Source organism: Falco punctatus (assembly GCF_963210335.1).
Source record: "Falco punctatus genome assembly, chromosome: 1".
Lineage (NCBI taxonomy): Eukaryota > Metazoa > Chordata > Aves > Falconiformes > Falconidae > Falco > Falco punctatus.
In genome coordinates, this window is record NC_137580.1 from 109,910,210 (window position 1) to 109,938,198 (window position 27,989).

Genomic DNA, 27,989 nt, shown 5'->3' on the forward strand with positions numbered 1-27,989 from the left:
GGTATAAAATTGGTAGTCCTCTGCCTCCTCCACTCCATTGCCACCTCCTCTTGCTTAGATAAGATAAAACCACTCGCTGAAGGCCTGTGTTACTCTGTGTTGAAGCAAAACAGATCAGTGAAAGAGGAAAGATACAGAAATTGATGTCCTCTGTTACTGAAGAAAGTATAAATTATATTTACATCTGGCTTAAAATTTAAAGGAAATATTTAAAATGTTAAGCACACTGCTAGTGAGGTCTGTCAAATAGTATGTTTTTAGAAGACTTTGATTCATCCACACTCTTAACGATAGATGAAAAACTTTTCTAATTAAAAAGATTTTTCAAAGAGCAGAAATTATTTAATACTATTAAGTTTTGTTAGATGTTTAGAGCACTGTCTCTAGGTTATTTAGCTTTTTTGGTTACTGAATTACAGTATCCATCAGATGCAGATTTGCATCTCCCATGGTGTATTTTATGATGTGGTTTTTTTCTCTTTTGTGTTATTGAAATGGAAATGCCAGTAGACATTATGTTGCATACTTTGGAAATTTATAAGACCTTATTAATGTATGTTTAAAATGTGCAGGGACACCTGTTCCATTTTCATAAGCGTGACTCAGATGAGAGTGGAAGAAGTGTTAGTTTTAAAATTAGAGCACCATGTATGGAAAAAGTTTGATTGTTTTATTTAAATGAGTAGGTTTTAGTTTTGTTCCCTTATCCTAGCTAGGTTTCTAGGCAGCTGGAATTGCCTTTGGATACAATTTCCTTACTTTGTGGTTGATTTTGCATACATGGGGAATTTATGGTCTTTTTCACAATGTAAGATTGTGAAAGGACTAAAGAGCACAATTCAGTTTGACAGGTTCTGTTGTCTCCCTCTGAATCTAATTATGGTTGCTGAAATAGTTGCTCATCCTGTATGTGGAGAGAGGCACAGCTGGGTGCAGGTACATACATCTGCAGCTTCTTAAAATGTTTTTGGTGTTGCAGAGTTAAAAAAAGAATAAATCTGTAAGACAGTTCCAAAGTTATGTAGAAAAAGAAAATGTTTAGTTAGAGAATCTGTGATTTCCCTGGTCTGTGTACTAGGAAAATAACATGATGTATTTCGATTTTGTAGATGTAGATTAAAAGTATATTCTTCTCCACCAGACAGAGCTTTGGGGATCCCTTTATTCTATGTTTGAAGTCCCTAATCTGCATGTCTGTAGTGTTCTAGTTTAGTCCACATTCCCTTTGGAAATACTTTCTATAATCACCTGTAGGTATGCAGCAGGGAATGGCCCAGGCCAAACTTCTCAATTTTTACATATAGCTGGAAATGATCTTAAGATGTCTATATTACCTTTCAAAGAAGGAAGACACACTACCATGTACTGCAGCCTTGAAATTGAAGGGAAAATGTTTGTATTGTGAGATTTTAGCTGCTTCTAAAACTGACACCACCTCTTCCTCATTCAGTTTCATGTAAATGTAGAACTTTGGTGTCTGTGTGTAGAATGTGCATTAATAGACTGATACTTAAAAGATGATGTAAATGTACATCATTATAGCAGTACTGTACATCTTAGTGTGTTACTTTTACATGTTGGTGGGTTGGATGATAACCCTGTTTTCTGCAAGCGACAGCTCTTTTAGTCTTAAGTGTAGCACAGCCTTCTTAGTTCTACCCAAAAGGAGTCTAGGAAGTAAGTCCTATTGCTCAGCCTCTGTGCTGGCCGGAGATGTCTGTTTTCTGTTTCTGAAGTTTTATGCTGACTGCGTGTAGAACTTCTATTTGACCCTTCAAACACGTTTCCAGCCCACTGGAGACACACTTTGATTTGAAGCAGTGCTTATTCAAAAAGAAAATTCTGGTAGCAAACACATGAAGAGCTCTGCTTGGGAAAAAGCTTTTAGATCAATGTTAGTCCCTTGGTAATCTCTGACTTTTTGCACTAACAGTGGTGCCAATACTGTGATTTTCTTATTAAGAAAAACCTAATGGCTGCTTCCTTTCTCCCCCCTCAGCTGCCCTTCATATCTGAATAACAATGAAAAGTGGAACTTCATACCGTTATTAAAAAAAATATCTTAGATAGAAACAAGATTAAAAAAATACTGAAGTTTGAAGAAGTGGGTTTTTTTAGTGTATAATGGCAGACTTTTAAGAAGGTTACAAGATATGTGTAGATTTTGTGCACCTTGAAATAACTTTTGTTCAGTTATCATTATAGAAATGTATGGGTAACAAGACAGCATATAGATTTAAAGGTGCACAAGAATATACAGTCTAATTGTAACTGATAGTTATTATTCATTCGTTGTTAAATTAAGCAGTAAAGCCGGAGTTACTGTACTCTGCTGTCAGGTGCTGCTTAGGTTGTTACCCTTTTTGCCCTGTATTACTCTTGAACATCCTGTCGTATTTTCAAGTGTTCCATTGCTTCCCCAAGCACTTTCTGATGGAAGGATTGTTTCTGTGGTGCCTTTTTACTGTGCTGGCAAGGTACAATCCATTCACTACGTGAATCAATGCTAAAATATTCAAGGAATATTCTGTGTCAAGAAATTTAGTAGCAGGTGCTTGTAGCAGGAGAAGAGCTAGGGAACTGTAAACCAGAATAAGTAACTCATCGTGTTACAGCATTTTCAGTTAGACCCTCTCTCATCTCAGGTAATTGCTACTTCAAAAATCACTGTCAGGAGGTAATAAATACTGCAGAAAAAGTGCATCCCCAGCAACTTGATTGCTGCAAGTTAACTTCTCAACTTTGTTAAGATGCTGGAAACTACAATGAGCTTGCCTTAGGGTAAAAGACATTAAACAAATCTTTGGTCTTGCTTCGTGACATGGGAAACCCTAATGCAATTTTTGGCACTGTATAAAACAAAGTGGCAAATGGAAAGGGGCAAAGCTTATCCTTGGTGGACACAGGATGAGAGGATTTTTCCTAGGAGCGCAACAAAATGGCAAGAGATGTTGAGAAAACAGTTTCCTCCATTCCCGATCTTCAAGAGTGCTTCAAAAACTGCCTAACAAGGGGGATGCTGACAAAGATGAATGGTGAATCTAAATACTGAAGTCATAGTTTCTATGGATCATAGCTTACAGGTGTCTTTAAATTGCAGAAAGGAAAAAAAGGAGAAAGCTATCAAAGTAAACATCCTTCAGTGCATGGAAAGATGACAGATTCTTTTTAACAAGATTTTCTGCTTTCCTGGAGGAAGACCATTTGTTAATAAACCATTTGAGAATCCATTTTTAAGGGATTTAATAAAATATACACAGACTGCCTTCCACTGCAGAAACTATTATTCCCTTGGGTAGAAAAAGTGACTGTGGGCATTAATGGCTGCTTCCTGTGATTCCTGGATTATATCTTCTCCCATTTGCACTTTTTCAACCCGAAGTGAAATAATTTTTGATGAGAAACTTGCACTTGGTTCCTGGCTCTTATGAGGCAGGTATACACTCTATATTTTATTTATTTGTATTTGGTCATATCCGTAATTCTCATCATTTTAGTGTTTGTGTTTATAGCATGGGTATTGTGTTTGTGCATACTTTCCTGCATGCAAGAAGTTTCCTTATCTAGCAAACTCCACTAAATGGAAGAGGGTAATAGCTTTTGTGTGAACTAAATTAATTTTTCCATTCTTTCCAAAGATTTTAATGAATAATTTGCACATTTCCATCAAAAATAGTAGATTTTTCTGTTGTGGTGATTGCTGTCAATTGAATAAGAAACCTGAACCTACTTTGGTCTAAGAGATAGTTACCTGGAGGGGCTGGGTAACCCACAAAAGAGAAAATGTGTTTTCTTAAGAATTTGGAGGAATTTTCTACTGCTATCTTTTAAACTTCAAATACAAATTATAGTTCTTTCAAATATGAGAGAACAAATACATGGAACTGAGGGATTAAGTGATTTTTGTAAGGAATATTGCCCTTTCTTAGATTATCAACAGACTTTTGATTCTCTGAAGTTAAGAAACCATTTTTCTGCTAAGAACACTTCATAAAGGTGTGTTTCTGAAAAATACCAGTTAATTTCAGTATCTGCGATGATTTGAGGAGGAGAAGTCAGGGCGAATGACCCTTAGAAGTCAAAGCATCGATAGTTTTATGTATGTAAATGTCAGATTCAGTTACACCCAAATATATTCTGTTTCTATTATCTTACTGGGCTCCTTTTGTCACGCATGGTGAACAGCAGGCAGTGCTAGAAGTGATTTTAGCATAGATTGTGAAGTGGACGCCCAGGCAGACATCAGTTTCGCAGAAGAAAGAATGAAATCCGGAAAGCTAATAATGTTACAGTCACTGGCAGCTCTAACAGATCCCAAATGGATGTACTTAGAGGCATAATATTGTTGATTCTTTTCTTTACCAGAATTATCTCCATATCATATCCAAGAACTGAACATAGTGACAGGCTGCGGATGGCAAGATGGACAGTCATTGCTTGGTCATAATATTACGACCTTTTATATAAAAAGAGATTACAGGCAGGATGCTGCCAGGAAATGACAGAGCTGGTAGAGAAGAGGATAAACAGTAGGACAGACACATTTAGGAGAGATGATTTATTCTGCAGTTACATCTGTATGTGTAGGAAACTGTTCCTACTATTCATCACTTAGTCTCTCTGTGCTTGCTTGATGATGGTGTCTCATCAGTATTAAGCAAGTGTAATTCCCTCAGTAGAGGCTTGAACAAAGCTAGGGAAAATTTGAGAATAGCACAGCATTTGTCTGCTCTGAACCACATGTACCTCAGAAGGAACCGATCCAAATACTTAGGGTCAAAGAATAAGTTCAGATCTTTAATGCTGAGAACATGAAATATGCATGAGTTCTTGTAAACAGTTTCCTATAAATTTGCAAGTATTCTCCCTGTAAAGTCAAATGTGACAATTAGTTACCATTAGTTCTGCTTCACAGTAACACTTAAACTGCATATTTGGACATGGGACAGATTAATTTTGTAACAACCTAACAATTCAAGATCCTGAGATCTTGGTTGGAGTGCATCAGTAAAAGCAAGTGTGTTGGACGTAAGAGATGCCGTGGCTTTTTGAGGAATGAACCGGGGCAAGTGCAGCTTCCAGATGGAGCAGTTTATATAGCCTGAAGCAAATACTGAGAAAGTCTTCAGTGAGTGGACTCGAGGGAAGTGCAGCCCAATTAACAGCATAACCCTTACTACAGAATCTGTGAATTTAAAATCTCTGTACGCACAAAACTCAGTAACTCTACTGCACAGTACTTAGTGACACACTAATGATCACTGAACGGTAAAAGGAGTGAAGCGGGGTATTTACTTCTGTCCACTGAACCAGATCTACTCAGTTCATTCTAAAATGTGTTGGTTGCCTTGCTTTTGTCTTGAGGGCAGTACTGTGCCCCATCAAACAAATGTGTCAGGGGAAGGAGTGACTTTTTTGCTCTCTGTCTTGATAACATTCAGTCTAGATCTCTGTCTTGATAACGTTCTGTCTAGAGATTGATGCACCTGATGACTGTTAACTGCGAAATGACCCCCACGCATCAGACTTCAGTTTCTGTGGTAATTTTAGACTTTTCTTTTTGTAATGCAAGACATTTTAATTTATTTCATACCAAAGGTGGAACAAGCTTATTTGCTTGCAAGATTTGAACGCGTACTGATTTGGACTAAAACATGCACACTTCAGAATCTGGTAGATACAACAAAGCTGACAGGCCTTTCAAGAAGCAGAGGAGGCTGTTGATAAATCCTACATCAATACCTCCTCCCCCAACTTATTGATGTTCATTTTAAAATATTAAATTGTCAGAATTTAAGATATAAAGACATGATTCAGATTAATTTAGAATTTGCTTCCAGTCTTACTTATGGATCTCTTGGTAACCACAAAACCAGTTAATTTCCATTTTTCTTTGGATGACATTCCTCTTGCTTTGAGGAATACCAGAAGATGCTTTTCAGTGACCGCTCTTGTAGATTCAGAGAATTTTGCCTTGTTAACTCAAAAATCTGCACTTTTTCTAATTAGCAGAATTAGTGGCCATCATGCTTACAAAGTGTTGCATAGCTGTGGAACAGTGTGTATGATTGGGAAACTTGTATTCATAAATACAAAATCTGAATTATATAATTTCACTAAAATAACTGTCTTTTATTTATCTATAAACTTTATATAAAATTTTATAGTTATATATATAAACTTTATATATAAACTGTGTTTTATTTGAACAGTTTAAGTGATTGACCTTTCATTACGGCTCTTCTGGATTTTTCTGTTTGTTTTTCAGCTGTTGGACAAATTAAAAGATCGCTGGATGCACACTGGCTTGTGGAGAAACCTAGAGCTGATTAAGACGGTCATTGCCGAGCCTCAAGGAGGGGCAAAGAGTGACTTTGATGAACTACTGAATATATACTATGATGCGATAAAATGTAAAGGAGAAAAAGGTATGTTCTTCAGACATACAAAATAGCTGTTACAGACTCTTAAAGGTTAAAAAAACCACCAAAATTATTCTTTGAGTGCTTAACTATTAGAAGGTATGGGTAAAGAGTTAAATAAACCTCAGCTTAGTAGGTTGTTGTGAGAAATGAGGAAGATTAACTGCTATTTATGTTGTTACATGAGGATATAGGAAAGTACAGGATGATGCATAATTCTAATAGTGATATTCAAAAGGCAGTGAGCTGTGCAAGGATGTGCAGTTGTGTGTCTAGCGAGTAGGTGCAGAGTGGCTTCTTAAAGAATCATTAGAGTACGTCACATAACTGTGATTTACCATCTTCTATTATGGGCACTATAAGATTTCTTCTCAAAATACTTAAATATTATTGTAGAGGATAAAGAATGATAGTATGTAAAAAAATAAATAGCGTGGTTATTGGAGTGCAAAATTCAAGGTTTAAAATTTAATATTTTGTTGTGGATACAGATGGTTCTTGCATAATTAAGTACCACTGTATTATGCAGTGCAAAATTATTTTGGTAGTTGATGTTCAAAATCACAATATTATTGATCGAAATGGAGTTGATCTCGTCCCTCTAACAAAGAAGTCTCTATTTTTCTATCCACTCACTTTTACAGACTGATACATGTATTATGCTGTATTTTGTTTAGATCTTTAAAAGATGTTACTGAAATTTTCTTCTGATACTCAGTTTATGACTGAGAATGATTTGTGTATTCCTCTCTGGCTTGTTCAAGATGGAGCACTCCTTATAGCTGTGTGCAGAGGAAAAGTTAGCGAAGGCTTGGATTTCTGTGATGCGAATGCCCGTGCCGTTATAACCATAGGTATTCCATTTCCAAATGTGAAAGACCTTCAGGTAGGATATAAATTTGAAGAGATGTACTTAATTATTATGTCATGTTTAAAACACCAAATATGCAAAAAATATTTTTTCTAAATGTTCACCCTTGGACTCCTCTCAATCCCATTTGAATTCTTTACCTTCTACACAGGTAAGAGGAGGAACAGCACAGCACATCTTGTGGGCTTATTTATGTCATTCTAAATAAATGTATATCATGCTCTATGTATTGTAAATTTTTGTCTGACATTGCTAGTGAAGGCTATTGCATTGTTAAAATGCTTGTTAACTTAATACTCTACCAAGCAACAGTACATTTCCATCTTCACTTGCCTGTTTTCATACACTGAAACTTAACGTAATTTGTATAGAAATGAAGTTACTTCCTGACTTACTGTAGTGAGGCTTTTGGTTGTGAAGATCTAGGGTAAACACTAGGAAAATGCTACTCTAAGTTCAGATTGATCAAAAGATTGTATCAGAAAACAGCTGGGAAGATGAAGATAGTTGTAACATAAAATAATAACATAATGAAGCAATGTGTTTCACACACTACATCATTATTGATCGCAGTATATAATCTTTCTAATCTCTATTGCCTTCTTTAGTGTAACTATGTGTATGACACTTGCCACTTAGCGTGAAACTGTAAACCTTTTTGAAGCTAACACTGCTTTTATTAGCTTGCAATTTAGGGGTATGAAATTATGACATAACGTAACCTCTTCCTGATACAGAGGACGTTACTATTTTGATAATTCAGGCTTCATCTAACTTTAGGCAAAAACTTCTAGAGTGCCTTCGAAAAATAGTATTTTGAAGTGCCTCCAATCAAAGAAATTTGAGACTATTTGTATTTTTCAGCAGCTGGCCAAAGTAGCATCCTGTTGCTTGCACTGCTGTGTGATTACCCACATCAACACTTCCTTCCTTTTGAGCTCAACAGCTCTTGTCTTACAGATAGGTGATGTTCCATTAGAACAGGCACTTCGTAGTTGAAGCTAGGCATTCATAAAGGAAAAGAAACCCAATGAATATTGAAAAGTGTTTTTTCTAGACTTTCTTCTTACTGAAAAAGAACATTTATTATTGACTAGTTTGTAAGACCACTGATTTTGTAGTGGTCTGTGGATGCCAGTTAGCAGTCATCCAGTTGCTGGCACTTCTTCCGGTGATAATAGCCATTGTCACTGCTTTATCTTGCATGTACCTTTTAGAGCTTTTGGGGACTGCTTGGTGAAGCTAAGAAACAAAATGAAGTATCACAGAATAATACTAGGAACAGCTGGATTCTGGTTATTAGTAATGCCAAATCAAACAAGAAAATCATAGGTTCACACTTAAAGCCCGAACAGACTCCGCTTTGGTTTTAGAGATGTGTTCTGAGCTTAAGGGAACAACCAAAGACTTCTTTGTTGTCTACAGTGTGTGCCTAATTACAGCCTTGCTGGAAAAAAACCACATCCTATAAGGACTAGTAAGGTTATATTAGTGGTGGCTGCCTAGCACAATGTTCTTTCAATGTTTGCATAACTTTCTTGAAGCACTTATTCAGCCACAACATTTTTTTTGTCTTACTGAAATATAATACACTCTAGTATAAAAACATTTACATTCAAAGAATACTTAGCACTCTAGAAAGAGTTGGAAATGCTTTGGTTTAGAAGCATATGCTGAAATGGTATTTTGGAAATACTTGGTCTGTAGTATGGCTGAAACTTTTACAATTTACTCCAAATTATTTCCAGAAAGTCAGTGGTTTTGTGCTCGAAATGATACACAATTAAGTTGAAAAGAATGTGTCAAAGATGAATTATGTTCACAGGGGATTATGTTCCTTAAGGTTAAAATAGTGTATTTGATTTCGCCTTGAGTTCATCCAAATATGTAACATAATAGAATGACAGGCAGTACATCCCATTACCGATAACTAAATTACAAAAAGTCAGTGTTGTGTTGAACTATTTTTTTTAATTAGACTGAAGAAAAGCTCTAAATTTTTAAGTAGATATAGAAACAGTAGCTGCCAAATTGCAAGCAGCTAAAGACTTGAGTGTATATATTTAGATGTGGTAATGCACAAAGCACTGCAGTGATCAATTCTAGATGAGAGAAGGGCATTCTCCAGTCTCTTAGCATCAAATTTGAGGTGCTGTCTGGTGCATGGCAGTGGTCCTAGAATAATGCTAGAGGAAACTGTTTTTATTGTAAATGTGTCTTTTGTGTACTTGGATCCAAAGTGGCATCCAGCCAGCAGCGCTTCCCTTTAAACTGAACGACGTTTTGTTTTGTCCAAGGCTTTAGGTTTATCACATACCCCAAACAGTTCTGGATTAATGCACATTTCTTTTACCATTTGAGCTCAATTGCGTGAAGAAGGATAGCGTGACGGATAGTCACTCTGTTCTCTGAAGAAAATTAATTAGTAGCTTTGTAGAAATCTAAGTACACTTACAAAAGAAATTTGGAAGGTCAGGCATCTGTTTCACCAGCATGTCAGTTCAGGAAGGGAATTAGGTTTATATTTTTAAGGAAAACTGGCTGTTGAAAGTGAAGATTGCCATGTGAAATTAAAAATAAAAAGAGGGGAGGGAAGAGAGAATGGGACATGACACCAGTGTTCACCTGAAACTGTTCTTTTTGTATATTTCTGGGAGAGCTGACCCAATAGTATTGCTTCCCAGAATGGAATGAAACAAGTGTATTATAAGAGTACAGAAAAGTAAGCACTACACTGTAAATAAAAAAAAAGGTTAACTTTATATAAAACCAATGTGATTTCCTATTTCTAATAGTCTATGTATATTAACAAATGCAAATTGTTATTTATTACTTCAGTCCTCCTAAACCAACAGACCTCACTTGAACATTATAAAGGAAAACAACGTTTTATTCCTGTACACTGTATTATAGTTCCTCTAAATGCTTTGGAGTTTTCTTCAGAGGGTAAAACCTCATAGAACTGGAGGAGTATTAATTTGTCAATAAGGAGAAAAAGTTTCATGAAACTGGTAGGGAGTGGAAGGGATACTATAAACCATGCTGTCATGTAGCAGGTAGTTATTAATATTACCTGAAAAGAGATTTTTTTATTAATTACAGACAATTGTCTATAGTTAAGCCTTAACCTGTTGTCCTAACCAGCTACAGTTTGGCTGGCTGTGTTACTGTTTCATTAGCAGTTAGAATCCAAAAGTCACAAGCCCAGTTGCCAGGGGGTTAAACAATATTGTGCCATCTTGCTTATGAAGCCACTTCATCTTCTAACCATGCTTTTGTGATCAAATATAAATTCTTTGGAACCGTGGTGGGAATAGAGTTGTGTTTTAGAGTGATAGTGGATGTTCAAATACTCCTTGCATTAAACAGTAGAAATAACTTACGATGCAACTATCAGTTGTTTACTGATTACAGTATTTTATTCAAGTACCTTTTCCTATTCAGGATTGTTTTCAAAGCATATCAGTAGTGCTTATCATACAAAGAAGATACAAATTCTCCCTTCCAAGTACAACCAAGTACCTTTCTTCCAGGGTGGCTGATTTTAAATGTTTCTCTGCATTAACAGTTTTTTCTATTGGAATTTTTTTTTCTTCTCGGGTTAGAAGAATTCCATTTTTTCAACGTTAAAGGACACCATGAAGTTTATCTTTTTTTTGTAGGATTTTAGGATACATTAAGTTCTCAAATGAAACAGTTGAAGTTTACAAGGTAGTTATGACATTTGCTTTTATGATACAGTCAGTTAGTGTTTCTTCAGATTTGGTAGGCTAACCAGAAAACTGATTAAAACCTGGAAATTTTAAAACTTCCGTCTTTGAATCCTTGGGAGGAGCTTTAGTTTTGAGCAAACAGAAGAAAATTCAAAACACAGTGACACAAATCAAGTTACACCTAGATAGACATAAAGTTGTGAACACAAGTACATCTGTTGCTTTTACATAGCAATAGGTGTTAGTTGATATACCGAACGAAGAACTGATTAAATGTTTTAATGGTTAATAATGACATCCCTTTAAAAATGGGAAATACAAGTGATTACCAATTCCCTGGGAATACCGATGAATTATATACCTCTGGGATTGGTTTAAATCACTTAAAAAGTGCTCCACTTCTACGAGGAAATACGCTTGCATGTCTGCTTTTTGGGTTAATAAAAGTCCTCTTAAGACTCAATTCCATAACCCCTTACTCCTGCACATAGATTTTACTTGTGTGAGTAATCCCTTTAATACTTCTAGGACTGTGCACGATCATAAAGGTTTGTAGAATCATACCTTTGGAGACCAATATTTCATGGTGGCAGTTTGATGTTGGCTCATCTCCACTAATATTCCTTGTCTGTGATCAGCCTGCTTTCTAAATATATTTTATGATTTGTAACTTGATTGAATACCAGTGAACTGTAATATTAGAGAACGTAAATAATGTGTCAGAAAAACATGTGTAATCCCATATACATGTTATCTGATGCTAGCTTACTATTCATTAACTTCTGTTATATATTTTGAATTGTAGCATTTTGGATTCAGACATCAGTCTTTACTTGAGCAAGAAACTCATTGTCAAGTGTGATGTATAATATCCAATTTTATTTTCTCCATATGTTTGTGCTAAGTACATGCCACAACTTCTGGTATTAAATGGCAAGCATTTGGTCTCCTTAAATAACTGTATGCTTTTTATAAGTTACATTATTTTCTGTAGAACCTTTAAAGAGTATCATTTAGTTTCACTTAAAGATTTTAGGCATGTAGTATCTTAGGTTCACTCATTTTCCCAAAGAGAAGAGTCAACAACACTGTCCGTGTTAGGGAAAAAGAACTGATGAAGACTCAGAAGTGTACTTGATAATAAGCAATACTTATTTAAGAAAGAGAGGCCAAAACCCTAATTCTGTGTTATTGAAAATGGTTTCATATTGCTGAAGAATCAGGTTGCTAAAGCAAAAATATATAAAAGAAATGTTAAAGTATTGCTTAAAGCTATGGTACTCTCAATGGTAGGGTTTGGCTGTAGTAAAGCAGGAAAATTTATTTCAGAGCCAAAAATGACTTCTTTGGCTGTGACCAGGATTTCCTCTGCCCACCTCTGGGACCTGAAACTAGAGGTAGGAAAATCTGATTTTGGAGCCAAGTGTGACTTGTTTAGTTGAAGCTATAATTTACTGTTCTTACCTTGGGGACCTGAAAATAAAGAAACTCGCTATGAAATGTTGATAATGGGCGACTCTGAAGTGCAAGCATTAAGCTAACTTTCCCAGAGAGCATTTCTTCGCTTCCACCTTTCCAGATGCTTTTGATCGTAGTACAGTAGAGTGTACTTAATCATGCAGCAGCTAAGAGAACTTTACCAAAATACAGAGGAAAATGCAGTCAAACTCTTTTACATCAGTAGATGTGCAAGGAAAACAAACTTGATAAGGCTGGGATTTCTATGCAGTGACATTACTTGAGAACTGTAGCTGAGTTTGCCGTTAATGAGAAGTATTTCCCATAGCGTGAATATGAACTACGACAGCAAATAATTTCTTTATTGTTTCCAGTAACGTAATTTGTGAAACATGATGGAACACATAATTCCAATTACGATTTTGTAGGTTATATGTAGTTTAATGATACAAAGAGTTTGCAGCTATCTGGATGAAGTTTCTTTCTCCTTTCTTGAGGGCTCAACAAATTGAGATTTTTGTCGCATTTCAGAATAATGGCATTTTTCCAAATATTTAATTTCTAGCCCTTGTGGCAATTTTTAAGCCTATATGCTTTTTCTCCTTTGAAAAGAGAAAGAATCTTGTGCTAGATAAGTGGTTGCTGAAATAATTCATTTCTTCTGGACTGTATTCTAGGAAAAGAAAAATTTCTAAGAAAATTATTGGTGTTTCAGACGGTTAACCTGGGTTGAGAAACATACCATGCACTATATGAATTTCATCATAGCTTTGCATCACTTAAAAATATTTTCACTTCTTATTCAAAATAAAGTATTGTGTTAAAATATGGACAAAGTGGTACAGAAAATTAGGTTTTTATGAGGAAGTCATTGTTGTGTTTAGTAAAATTTTAAAATTCCCAGTGAAGTTAAGAATTTTTTTAGAGATATAAGACTGTTCTCTTCTTGATGTGATTAAGCAGGCTGAATGTTTCTGAGCAACGTTGCCACAACTATCTGTTCAAATCTGACGTTCATTTTGAAAGCCTTGAGACAGTGTCCCCTACAATTTCAAGTATGATTTAAATGTTTGTGAAAAGTGACGGATTTTTATGTTTGATTGATTGTCTATCTTAATGGCTGTCTAAACCTGAGCCACTTTTACTTTTTTCTTCATTCCGTTACAATGGGTGGAAAAAATTGCAAATATAAAGTGGGGAGCACAAAAACATTTATGGAACTTCTACAGGAAAGCCAAATATCATGGTTTATTATTGATTGAATATTCTCTAAGGGAAATACTGAATAGGGTAGAAGTACAGTGTATGTATATGTTTGTATATATAAACATGTATACACACACACGCACTTGTCTGTCTTCTGTGCCCCACTTCATATTCAATTTTATTTTTCATTTTAATTGCAAAGTAGCTTTTTGAAACAATTAATTAAAGATGTAAATAAGAAATATACTTACATCATTGAAATGTGCAGTTCCATGCAGCAAGCCTCTAGATGATAAATAACAATTATCGAGACAATGTACTTCTAAATTTTGTACAAGAGCATACTTTCAGACTGCTCAGCCAGCATTGTTCTTGTCTCGCAGCAGTACACTGTAAATTATTGCAATCTGCTGTGATACTGCTTTCTAAGGGGTGAGGCAGTGTGCAGAATCACTTTGTAACAAGATGACTGGCTGGATATTGCAGATCTCCATCTGCACTTTTTTGTTTATTTTCCCCAAAGGAAGATATCAGGAGGTGTAGCTACCTGTGTTACAAAAAAAACCCAAGCAATGCAGTAAATATGTGGTGGTTTGGTGATTTCTTACATCAGTTTGAAGCAGTAAGATATCTCAAAAGCCTTTTACTTCCCACTTTTCCAGAAATAAGAATGGTTATAAAAAGTCAAAGGCATCCACGGTCTTCTTTCATCCAACAGAAATTGTGTTAATTAAGAAAAAAATATTTATGACAGAGGCTTAATTTGTAGGAGTAGCTGTAAAATCCTACGGAATACAGCATCTGTGTAGCGAAGAAAGGTAACGTTGAAGTTCAACTTAACCTGTAAGACTAGTGGATGGCATTTCTCTTCTACTGGTGCAAGGGTAATGTCAATATGTTGGCACAGATCACAGAAATCATCCCTGAATATATCCAGAAGTTAAGCCTTTGGATAAATAACGCAGCAAATCAAAACTTTTCCTTTACATTTAATAGTTTACTTTTGTGATCCATAAAAAATTCCAAAATGATTTTCTTGTGTTTATCTTGTCCTTAGCAAGTAGCGTTGACCTTTAAGTTTTTACTTTACTGTCAAAGTATGTTGAAAGCTTTAAAAGTGAAGCTATCACCTTGGGGATTTGTAAGGATGACTGACACTTACCACTTCACCTTACACACAGCAGCACGGAGCGTATGCAGCAGTGTTGTACCTCAGGGGAAGCTGTTTGATTTTTTTTTTCGCTTCTGCTTCACTGGAAATGGATTGAATTTTCTCTTCAGAGGAGAGTTTTGGTTGCAAGTCCCTCAAAGCTTACAAGACTGAGATGAGTAGATGGGCCTGGGGTGAATGTGCTACAAGATTTGTCAAACCGTAAAACTTCCAGATCTCTGGGATGCCACATGGTGTAGTTGACAATACTAAAAGTGTTCAGTGGTTACAACATCACGTAAGCTTCCCGTCTCTCTAACACTGGGACTAAGAGTGAGAATACTGGGGAAGCGTTTCATCATAAAATACCTTGAGAGCTCAAAATGAGAGCTTTCTGTGCAGTGGTGGCACTGGTCTTCTGCCCCAGAAAGTGGTCATTGACCAGCTAGTAGACTCTCATGGACAGTAGTTTGCTGTTGGGTTGTTTGGCTTTACTGTTTCTAAGCCATATCTCTTATTTAAGCTTTTGGGTTACAGGGAAACAAGCTAGCATTGGTTTTCCGTATATAGATTTTATTTGCTGCTTTTGTGGGGGTTTTTTTGTATTTCATTAACTTTTTCTAGCTTTGATTGTATCTTAATTCAGGCAACAAACATTGCGCTGTTTAAATTCTGTGGCTGCCCGGTACCTTTTCAGGTGCGCTGCTTAGGCGCAACTGTCTGCGAGATGTAGCTTGTGTGAGATCTAGATCTGCAGAGAAGTCTTTCCTTATTTTATTCAGTATTATCTGAGGAAGGTAAATTTCTAAGTGCGCATGGAAATTTTCAGGCAGAAGAGGTCACCTGAGCTATTTTTAAGCTTCTGTGGCTTTGAAGCACGAGCTGTTGGTTTGAGCTGGTAGCCTCTGAGAGGGGCAGAGTTCAGCCTCAGTGACTCACCTGCTGTAGGGACTTTTGTAGGATGGAGGTGTGTAACAGAGCATCGGGAAGATAACTGAGCAGTGCAAAGTATCGATGGTGTCTCTAGCTGATAATGTCTTGTCACAGTATATATGGTATTGCCATGCTTGCAGTTTGGGGGGTTTGCTGTTTTTGTTTAAAGAAATGCAGTATTTGTGTGTGAAAGCAGAAGTGTGCGCTGTATTTGTGTCTGGTGACCACCTGTAGGTATATGAGATGGTTAGAATGGCCTGAATTATTGTCATATATAGAATCTAGTTTGATAAATTCTAGGTAATAAGTATTTGCTTAGTTCAGACTGTTTTATATGTATTAACGCTGCACTTGGAATGCTTGGAGCACTTAAGATAAAGTCCTGCCCTAACATCTTTTTCCTGTGGGTTAATAAACTGAGACTTTGTGTTTAGATACAGCTTTTAGTAGGCCGACTGAGGAGCGAGGATGTTTGAAGCCTGTTCTATGACTCACCCGAGTCTTTACACGTGCATTATTTAGTCTTAAGTCTCGCAGATGTTGTTACCGCTTTTGAAGCGAGGAGGGGGGGAAGTTAAATGCTGCACCATTTAATGCTACTTCTATTTAAGGATTTTCAGATGTAAAAGAAAAGAAATGGGTTTTCATGTCTTTTACTTTCCTGCGCTTACAAATTTTTATGATTACTTGACATTCATTAGGAGGAAAGTAGATGACAAGTATATTCTTGAAGAATTCTAATTATTGCTATTTCAGGTGGAAAAGAGACTCTAACTGGACACATGAGATTTTTAGGATGGTAGATTTGCTTAAAAAACATTTTTATGTCTCGGGGATGAAAGCAGGGAATGACCACCTGGTATTTTTTGCTTGTTTGTTTTTAAGAGGTGAGGAATTAGTAGACGTTAAACATGAATGTGTGTCTTAAAGTTTTTTGATTATATGAGCAATGGTCTTTGTTTTCATTGCTATTTTTCCTCTCCTGAAACCAGAGAAACAAGTCAGTGGAGTGCTAGAAAACATTTATATCCATTCTCTGATATTTTTTTTTTCTTTCCATGGAGGATAGAGGAGAGTGGTGGGGAGTGAAGGGCACGAGTTTACACGTGTGTGTACATGTACCTACCTAACCTGTGTGTGTGTATTGACACAGTTCCAAGTTTATTTGCCCTTTTTTCTTTCAGCAGTTGTCTCTTTCTTTAACCTGGGCTATCACAATGCTGCTAAGTGCTGATGTAAAGAGAAATGCAGATTTAGATGAGTGCTCTTTGTAACTGCTCACAATAGGGCCATTGTATTCACGAATTTCTGCCTTGTCTTTAGACTGCTGGGTAATCTGGTTTGTAATCCCACAGGTTATGAACTGGAGCTCATTTTTAATCTACCAGAGAGAATAGGAGGCAGTTGAAGATGTTTGTGAAGTGATGTCTTGTCAAAGAACAGGCCTGGCTTGTTAACTATTAGCAACAGCTCGGGATTTTTTTGTTTGTTTTTAGAAAGCAAAGTATAGCACTGCATTTGGTTAAGTAATGCATCTAAAAAAAATAATCTCGAAACTTTGCTAGATGAAGTAAAACCAATTGCAGTGTATTTTGCTGATTTAAATCAAAATAAAAAATTGTATACCACGACTTAGCTCATTCAACCTTCATATTGCGATATTGGCACTGATAAATTGATTTACTATATTCTGATTATAAATGGTAAATGCCCCACATGCATATTCTCCAGTCCTGCTAGGCTTTGGTATTAGCTCTTGAGGTCTAAGGTCCTGTTCTTTGGCTTGAAATAAAATTATTCTAGATGCATGTCTGCTGGACAATCTGCTTGTTTTTATGGAAGTAAAATTTTTAACAAAGGAATTAATTGTGTAGCACAGTAGGTTTTATTCTTTGTTGGTTAAATGCTTTCTCCTGAAAACTTCTTCACAGTTGAGATAGCATGTAGGACGCTGTGCAGACCTTTAGCTGAAAATACCTAAAATGTACTGAAATTGCTTCACATTTCCTTATCTTGGTTGTAATTGTGACTGCAAAACAAGGAGAAGCTTTATATTTACAGAATGGGAAGAACTCAGTTTAAAAGAGAAACTGTAATTTCCTTGTCTAACTGTTGGATTTTTTGGTAGAAACAAATAGTTCATAACACATTGTTATTTTTATACCTTCCTGTTAAATATATCTGTTTTTATTAATTTTGAGTAAATCTGTTTCAGCCTGGTGTGTTGCTAAAAAAGCATGCTGCAGTCTTCTGTATCTGAATTTACAGGTTATTTTGGCGTTGAAAAACAAGCTGTAGTTTTTGAGCTAGTCTTCTGAGTTTTGTGCCATAAACTAACTGATACAGTCCTCTGTCATCACAGTATGAATCCACTTTATGTACTTATATATATCACTTGAATAACTCTGAGTTTCTTCATGTGAAGCAATGTTACCGCAGGTACATAAAATCTAATATAATGAGTGTTGTTTAATGTTGTCGAAGAAAAACTTGTATTGCTAATTTTGATTGGAAAATATGCTTGAAAATTCTTCTGAATTGTAGCAGAAACTGCCTCAACTTTTTTCCAAGTCGTTAAAAAAGAAAAAGTTTGTTCATGGCATTTATTTTTTTGTTGATATTTCTCAGTTAATACTCTATAGTGAAAGATGTCGAACTAATTAAACATTCAAAGAATGACTGGTTAGCAGGTATAATGTTGTTAGACTTCAGTTAATGTGAACGTGACCATGACCTCCCAGACAGATCAAAGCCTAATCTGTCTGACAGCTACAAGATGGCAGAGCTTGCCACAGGCCTTCTGCTGCTGCTTGCTGAAGCTATTTGTCTGTAAAGCATGCCTGATAGCTAAGAGTATATTTTTAAGGATGAACAGGTAAAAGTAAAAGGCTGTCTTTTGACATTTTAACTAATCCCTTCTAGCCTGTGGTTTACTGCACATTTAGGATATTTGCTAGCAGGAGAGACTGGCTTTTTCACATATGTAACATGTCATTTTGAATTGGGCGTTGATTTGATGCTTGATAATGTAAGAGTTATACAATGAAATAGATTCTGATTGCATTAAAATGACATGCCCTGGCCTTTTACCTTTAGTAGACTTATAATGAAAACTGAACTCTCAGCAATGTAACTTGTTGTCTCATGCCAAGACATGATCATTTAAGTGAGAAAACAGAATGCTTATTTTCTGTTAACTCTATTTTAATTAAGATAGAGAAGATGGGTTTTAAAGATACATTATATTTAGACCAAGAGAATACAGATTTTTATATATTTTGAGATATGAAATGTCGTTGTCTATGCACAGTACAAGCAATATAGATTTGCATAATGCTAACATGTATTAGAAGAATGTAAAAATAATGTATCTTATTCACAGGGTAATGCGATACAATGCAGATGATCTGACTGGTTTGCATTTTTCTGTTACTTCAATGGTATAAATTTTATCAGTGTAAGACACATGACTAGTTATACTGTTTTGAACAGTCTGCTAACGAAGAAACTGTGGTAAAGCGACATGTGTTAAATTAGCCAAAATCTTACTGAAAACAGGAATTCTTCAAAAGAGGAAATTGTTAGAAAACTTACCAGGACTAGAAAACAAATGCAAAGTATGTACAGGAGTATGTTGTTATTGGTTGTTTTATAGACTTCAGTAAAATTTTCTGACATCATACCTCATTTCAGAGGGTGAGGAGTACCCTTTTGTTTTTCCACATAGTATTTCCATTTGTAGAAATGCACAGATACGTTCAAGAATGTTCAGAAGAAATAATCTTCTGTTTTGAAAATTACAAAGGAAACCTCACATGCCAGTCAATAAATTCTGAGTGACTGGAACAAATATTAATTCTGTGAAATCAAACTGAATTTACTTTCTGGCTGTAAAGATTGAATTTGTAAATTTGACAGGCAATTTAAAGGGCATAAGTACATAAAATAAAATTTCTTATCCAAATGCGTCTTGAAAGTTACCTGTCAGAAGAGGTTAGAAGTCTGCTGTTTTCTCTCCTGAAGCGTGTCCTTTCACTTGTCAGTTTAGAAAGGTTAATACTGTACAAAAGAGCAATGGAAGGACCCTTTCTGATGCAGTTTTGTGTTTATTTAAAAAAAAATAAAATTCAGTCACTCCCTCCCAGTAACAGTAATTTCTTTTGGTGTATGTTGGAACTGTGTATAATGTCCAAATACAAATTCTTGTTCAGGTTTGGATCAGACGTTCTATGTGTGTTCTCCATGTGGTTAGAAAGGGGAGGCAGGGATTTCTTTTGCAGTTAGATTGGCTTTGGAAGCCGTGAGGAGAGAGCGTTTTTTAAAAAAGAGGAGTGTGCTCTTCTCTGCCTTATGCTAGCCCATGGGCCTGCAAACCTTAGCTGCCACCTTTGCTTCACATTTAGCCAGTGAAACACTTGCTTCCAAACTGCAGAAGGTGGTGTCAAGCCAGGAATTAAGAGTTGGTGTTGCTGACTTCTGGTACTTTGGCAAGGCCCTTCTCTCTCTTAGAGTACTTACTTAACATAACGCCTGAGAAGGGGTTATATTTGCTTAACCCTCATTTGAGAAAAGTATGGTCTGGCCCCAGTAATACCTTAGGAGTCAGCATTTGTGACAAAGGAAAGGATAAAGATCGCCATTGTATCATTTACTTCCAGATAGGCAAATAAAACTGTGGTCTAGTTAGCTCATCTACTTGCATCTGGGGTTTTGCCTGTGTGAACAGCCTATCTTTTTCCTGCTAGCACAGAGATTTGGGTAAGCATGCGGTTGTTGTGTTATTACATAGAAATTATTGGAATAGATCACATCTTAAGAATAACTTCAGAAGGGTAAAAGCCAAGTTGGTCAGTATGCAAAATACAGAGTTGAAACACTGAAGCACACTTTATGTATTCATTTATTTAATCAACACTTGCTTGTATTCCCGTTTTAGAATATTTCCTTTTCAACATCATTATTAAAAACAATATTTTATTATTTCTTTCCTAGGTTGAATTAAAGAGGAAGTACAATGACCAGCACAAAAATACAAGAGGCCTTTTACCAGGGAGTCAGTGGTATGAAATTCAAGCTTACAGGGCTCTGAACCAAGCCTTGGGAAGGTGAGATAAATAGAACATGATTAAAAAAATATATATTTATAGAATGTTTTTTGTGACATTTTTAAGGATTAATTCCTCACTGTTAATGTGAAGGGGATAAATCAGGCCAAAAACCTCATTTTACAGAAACCGGGTCTTCAACTGTTCTGTACTGGCAACTGTCTGCTTTTCAGTCTGTCGTGCATTTGTGCATTGTTTTAATTTAAAGTTTTTGTCTTACATTCAGAATCCACTTTAGTTTTGTTGCAGGTTTTATTGCTTGTAGTCCAGATACACAGAAAGGAAAGCATTTGCAGAGACCTAGTTCTTTAGCTTATAAACCAAATAAAAACTCTTCAGTCTTTCAAATGTATTAATTGTTCACACTCTTGGTGGGCTCGGAGCAGTTGTTTGATGTTTAACCTACAAGTATTTTTGAAAGGGAGAAATAGCAGGGGGATGGGGGGAGTTTCTCAGACCTTTGCAGAAGGTCAATTCAATTATCATGCTCACTGATCTCATTCCAGGTTTAGAAGTGGTATAGCTTACTTTCTCAAATGAGAAAATTCCCACCAAATTTTATTAACTGGATAGAATTAATTCATCCTTCTCCAACAAAATTTGTCATATACATAGATAAATATAGCTATCTGTCATCCATATCTGTCATAGATGCCATACCTCTGTCATAGATTCACAGAGGTAGGCACAGATTTATAAATAAGAAACATCAGTCGGAAGACTCTTGTTATTAGAATTAGACCTAATACAAATGTGATGACATAAATTAAGGTTTAGAAAGAAAATTGAGAGAAAATAGCCCATGTTATTAAAATCTCATGGTAAATTCTTGTTGATACAGGTCTGATTTCTTAGATTCCTCTTTGGAGAGTGAAAGCATTAGTTAAAATTCGTTGAGAAAAAGCTAAGAAAGTTGTGGAATGCTAATAGTAAGAAATGAGTTTGAAGTTTTGTCACTGTGAAATGAGTTTTAACTTAAGTCTAGTTTTAGTGAAAATTGCTTCTTGTATGATTTTTCATTTGACTGAAATTATGCTAGTCAAAACTTAAATGGAGAAAATAGACTTCCATTCTGACGTAAATGTATAAATTGTGTATAATACCATTAAAGTAACCTCTTACTGAACTGAGATTTGGCAAAGGATGACAGTGCATGATGACTATTTTTATAAAACCAGAATAGTCCACCAAGTTGATACTAAGTTATATAGTAGATAGGCAAGCTGCTTCTTACTGGGAAGGTGCCTGCAGCGATAGAAGTGTGCAGAAGCATGACAGTCTTCAGTCTGGCACTTTTCTCTTAATTTAGTGCTGTTACATTATGTGTAGTAACACAGGTCCATGACATGAAATAGCAGCCTGTGGGAATACAACAGATGATGTGTGTGGCCAGGTGAAAATCATGCTATGAATTCCTTGCAGTGCCACTTTTTCTGAAAGTGTGGGATATGTCTCCAGTGGGCATAATTCATTTAAACTGCAAGTTAAAAGAACATGTATTAAAGCGATGAAAAAATGAGACATTGGAAGAAATCTGTTTCTTGCAGATATGTTGGTAGCTTTTCTTATTATGGAGAGACTTCAAATATAAATAAATAATATTTCTTTGGAAAGCTGGTCTTGTGGCTCCCATGTTAAGCCCTGACTCTGATATATTTGTGGTTTTATTTGTAAACAAAATCTTCAAAAATTGTCCTCTTCTTATACACTGGAGATGATAATCCTAAACTACTACTGGCAGATTCTTTTCCATATTTCATTTATGTTATCACAGTTCTTTAATGATTTTTTTTTTTGGCAGGCAGTATAGAAATCCAATAACATGAAAAATAATACAAAAGCGTGTAAAGTGACTGTTGGATTATTTCTGTAGGCCTCTAACAACTGAATAATGAACTCAATGGTGTCACTCCCAATTTTGACCTGTAATGTTACCCATTTTGTTTCTACACTGAGTTAGGAATAACATGTGGTTTAGAAACTAAAAAGTGCACAGTTGTTTAAAAATCTGCTTGCAGTTACATCAGTTCAATTTCTTTTCCACTTTCACATGTTCTCCTTTCAGTATTTACCCAGTTAAGAGTGGAAAACGAATGACATGCGGTTTGATTAGCTGCTGAATATTTGTGTGTGTGTTGTTTTTTTTTCTTAATTTACCTTTTTTTGTGTAGTAAATTAAAGAAATTAGGGAAAATTAAGCTTCTGTGAGAACCAAAACAATTTTTGGTGCAAGACAATAGGAAAAGACTTCATGTATATTTTGGCATATTCTAGCTGACTCATTGCAATCATTGTTGTCTCATCCCTCCAGTTTTTTACTAGATGCACTCTAATGATATATACACTCTTTTTTTTATTGCTCTCTTACAGGTGTATAAGACATAGAAATGACTGGGGTGCTCTTATTTTAGTTGATGACCGCTTCCGGAGTAACCCTAATAAGTACATAACTGGTAAGCTTTAAAAAATGTTTCTGGGAAAGTTCCCAGTATTAACAAATAGTGAAAAATCAAGATTGCAGAAATATGCTTATACAAATACAAGTGAGTAGGGAAAAGTCATAATGAAATATATCCATTGAACTGCAATTCTGCAGTTGAGACTGAAAACTCTAAGCTGTACCCTGGTCTATTGCTATTTCATTAAATACACTGAAACACGTGGGTACCAATGTTCAATCAATTTAACTTCTTTCCCCTTTTGGATATATAGATAACGATATAGACATTTCAGTGTGCAGAATTTGAGAATTCTTTCTTAAAATGGGACCTATAAAAACTTGGGGACTCTTAATCTTTGCATATTAAATATGTATAATGTAAGTATATGTATGTGTGTATGTTAATGTGTGTGTATAAATGTATATATTAAAAATTACTAGATTTTTATTTTGTCTTCGGATAAGTCTCTAGTGGATGTATACTTTATGCCTATAGGGAACTTTAATGATTAGGGTTTAGCAGTCTGAATTTAACATTCTGGCTTTTTAGGTAAGAAGAGGTAAAACTTGTGTCATTTGACACCACCAAATGCTCAATAGGCAAAGAAGTATTTTCTGTTTGTAGGTTTATACTGGCTAGAAATAAATACAGATAAAATAAAACAGGTCATGCACACTACCTTGATAAATAAAAATGGGGAAAAAAAGGAGTTTCTTAAGAATGCATTATGTATCTTTGTTCCCTGTTTAGAAGAGACCGGCAAAAAGATGATGTAAAAAGCTGCTGTTGCGGTCTAGTCAGCAGGTGGAGCTCAGCTGCTGTAGTAAAAGTCAAACCGCTTGTCTGGTCTGTCTGTACTGAAAACACATTTAAATTATCTAAGTAAACAGAAGTAGCTCATGTAGTAATACAAATAAACTATATGTTCAAGACTTGATAAGATTAGTACTTTTTCTAAAAAGTAAAACCTCACAGAAAAGTCAAGTTCTCTGTTGTTTTATTTTAATTGATATTAAAAGAATATTTAAATAGATTTTAAAAACTCTTCTTAAAAATCAAGAAAGTTAGTTTTTATTTCACTCTCGTGTGTTCCAACGTCTTCTAAACAGCTGTTATGCTCAAGACATCTGGTATTTGACAATTGAAAAAATTATTTCTGTGTAAGAACATATTGTATTTTAGCTATTGGGCAGTTGCAATTCTTTCTGAATATCTGAGTTATTGTTACTTAATCTGAAATAAAGTTGTAAAAGCTTCATTATATTCTAATTTTTTGTCAGACCCTGTCAGTATGATGATAAGTAGCTGTACTCTATGTAAGTTGCTTTTTAATGATTTATGGTAACAAGCAAAATGAACACACAGGTGTAAAAGTAGTATAATGATGTTTCTGCAATGCAGCAGTTTGAACTTGAAAAAAAGTATTAGTGAAAAAGGCAAAGGTATTTAAATAAAAAGAATATTATTAGCATTACTCATGAAAATACTACCATTGATTAAAATCAAATTCCCAGCCCTGGAAAGGAAGGCGTGCATTATCTTTCTTGAGCAACTTGTGAAATCTTCATGAATCTGCCTATACATACGTAGAAGTATTAGGGTATTATTTACTGATATGAAATACCTGGTTTAGATTATGAAGTCTTACAGTAACTGTTGTGGGGGGTTTTTTTTCCCATTAGGATTATCTAAATGGATTCGTCAACAAATCCAACACCATGAAAACTTTGGTAGTGCACTTGAATCCTTGCATGCATTTGCTATAAGAAACCAGAAAAACATCGATAGTTCATCACAGTGCAGCAGTGAATTTCTCCATGTACCTTCAAATTCAAAAGACCTGTCACAAGCCTCTCAGCTGGAGGCAACTATTCATCTGTCGCCAGATGTTCCTGCTAAAAGTGAAGAGCAAAATTTGGTTTCAGAAATTAATTTTACTACAACCATCAGCTCAGTTAATCCTGCAGCATCAAATCAGCCAAGCAACGTCAGGGCAACCATGAAACAAAGTATGTTAATTTCCTGTGGAAAACACTTAATTAACAATTTTAAATGTGAAATTGCATCTTTTTTGTAAGAAACAAGTTATTTTTAGAACTACAGAAGTGCTATGGTGCAAAATTATAATTATTCCCAAATATGTGTGAGCTGTGCTCAACAGACTTAAGATTGTTATTCCATCTCATTGTCTTAAAACAATTGATGATGTTTGATAATATCATAGTAGAGTTAAAAATGTTTTCACTTAAATTTCTTTTAACATTGAAAATTATGAAGATAACTTAAAATATATTTGAAACACATAAAGATTAGCAGTATTGCAAGATGAGTGCCTTGGTTCAAGCTACATCTGTTGTTTAGATGTTGTTGTAAAACTCCTTTCACATAATCTCTTCTGGTACCAGCTTTACAAGTAAATATATGTCCATTCCTAAATTTTAGGAAGGTTTATGACTTCGTTTCAGGCAAGAAAGATGTAAATAATGTTAGGGCACAATAGCAAAAACCCTACAAATTTAAAATCCAGTCATACTTTAACTTTACATATGCCAGTTAATGAATTGATTTAATTAAGACAATTCACGTGCAAAAATAGTTGTAACATCTAGGCTTTTGTTTGTATTGAATCTTAATGAGTTATAAAATAACTGTAAACCTAATTTAAACAATGGTAATTTTGATGTGCTAAACGTGCTGTAAATCAACAGGGAGAATGCATATACAATTAATTAATGTTTTGTGATTTTTCACAGGTGGCCAGAAAGCTGATGTGGAGAGTCATTCTTGCCATGTAACACAAAAAAGAAAACATTTGGATTCCACACCCAAAAGGCCAGCAACTAAATTAGAGAGAGAGAAAAAGAATGGCCGGACTAATGATGATGATATGAAAGAACATTGCTGCTTTCAGCCACTGACTTCAACACCCTTGCCTGTAGCCAAGAACAGCACGTCCCCAGCTAGTAGTGAACAAGAGAATGTGAATATGGCCGGTGAACTTATTGATAGTGTAAACCAGTGCCCGTCAGCATTCGTTTCAGAACATAAACGTGTACCAGAATCATGTTTCGAAACAACTAATTTTTCAGTTAAAGATACTGAGGCTCCAGTTGCTGAAGAGCATCCTGATGAGCTACAGCTTCAAGATGAGCCCTGCAGTAAGTTTCCTTCAGCAGGAGGGAAATCTGAACTTTCAATGTTAAACATATCTGGAGAAGCTGAAGATGAGGATGAGAATATCTACTACACACCAGAACTCTATGATGATGTAGAATCAGAGGAGCAGAAAATCAAACCACTGGTTCAAACCTGTAATATGAATGAGAATCAGATTGAATGTGGGAACTCCACAGTTGCTGATGATTTTTTTGCAGTCAACACCTCGGAAACTCAAAGTGTGACTAAAAAAATAGATGATGATGATGGCAGAGGCATGAATTTACATGGAATAATGCAAAATGAGTGTAGTAAGAATAGTGCAGTTCATAATGTAGAGATGACTCATGAAATAGAAGCACAGCAGGTAGCATCTCAAGAGATGGACACCAAAAAACGGAAAATCAATCTTTCCAGATCACGAAATAAAGGTGTGTCATCGTTTCTACTGAACTATTCTAGCACATAGTCACAGCTTCTATAGGAAATGTAGTGAGCAGCCTTTACAACATAGCCTCGCTATAGGGCAGTGATGGCTTTGTAGTTCTCAGTTAATATATGCTGCTGACAGATTGGATTTTTCATTACGCTTCTTGGTTTTTCACTGTGGAAATTACACAACATGCAGTTTTTTATAGATATAATGGAGACTCTTCATCCTAACTGTGGGGAAAAAGGACATCTTACGTGGAAAGTCTAAATAGAAGCCCAAGTAGCATTTAACTTATTATAGGCTGAGGAGGTCTGTCTCTTACAGATTTAATCCACCATTAAATACAATCCAACAATTGGGATGTTCTCAGAAAGCAAAACACCCATATAATCAAGTTATGTTTTTCTGCATTTGTTAGGGTTTTTTTACAATTAAACATGTGGAACGGCATCTTTGCAGATCATGTCATAGATTGAGCCTAGACACCAAAATACATGTTATCTTCAGTACTGAAGTTTCCCTCAAATTTCTTTTGGCAGAATGTCATCTCAGATGATGATGAGAGGCCTCATACTTGTTTTATATAAAAGTTGAGTTGCTTTAAAATTTTTTTTTGTGAGTGGGTCTAATTTCTTTTGGTCGGTTCCTGTATGTATTCATATCAAAACATGTACTCATTTGTATGCCCTACAAACGCATTTTCTATGCAATATATAACAATGTAAATTTGTACATAAAGGTCTTTAAATCTTCCTCAGTCTCTTTTTTTGAAGTGTTTTAAACATTTCCTTCATTTACTGTGATCAAAACAGCTAGGATGTTGCTGTAATAATTCTATGCCTGATTTTTCAGAAAAAGATTGTTCATTTTTATCATACATTAATATGAAGATGCAGGATTTCTACTACCTTAAGATCAGTTCATAGGTATTTATATATTTTGACTGATAACAGAGATTAAATTATTAACTGGTCATTTTCCGTAGAAGATCATCTAAATAACATGCTGATGTCTACCTCTACAGAGCTGTGAATGTGTTGATATGAATAGGGTTAAATTTTTGTCTTTTCCTTACACGATAAATGCATCTTTATAAAATTA

The 27,989-nt window shown here is 35.4% G+C and overlaps 1 protein-coding gene across 5 annotated transcripts in view; it reads left to right on the top strand.

Annotated features, from left to right (window-relative positions):
* Nucleotides 1–27,641, top strand: part of BRIP1 (BRCA1 interacting DNA helicase 1) — a 62,540-nt gene extending 34,899 nt beyond the window's left edge. For all 5 annotated transcript variants that reach the window (XM_080382602.1, XM_080382603.1, XM_080382604.1 and 2 more), the window contains exons 15-20: nt 6,269–6,428; nt 7,187–7,308; nt 20,746–20,858; nt 23,229–23,311; nt 24,982–25,308; nt 26,053–27,641. In XM_080382602.1, the coding sequence (XP_080238728.1) occupies nt 6,269–6,428; nt 7,187–7,308; nt 20,746–20,858; nt 23,229–23,311; nt 24,982–25,308; nt 26,053–26,924 (1,677 nt within the window). In that variant the 3' untranslated portion in view covers nt 26,925–27,641. The remainder of the gene's footprint in view (nt 1–6,268; nt 6,429–7,186; nt 7,309–20,745; nt 20,859–23,228; nt 23,312–24,981; nt 25,309–26,052) is intronic.
* The last annotated feature ends 348 nt before the right edge of the window (nt 27,642–27,989 follow it).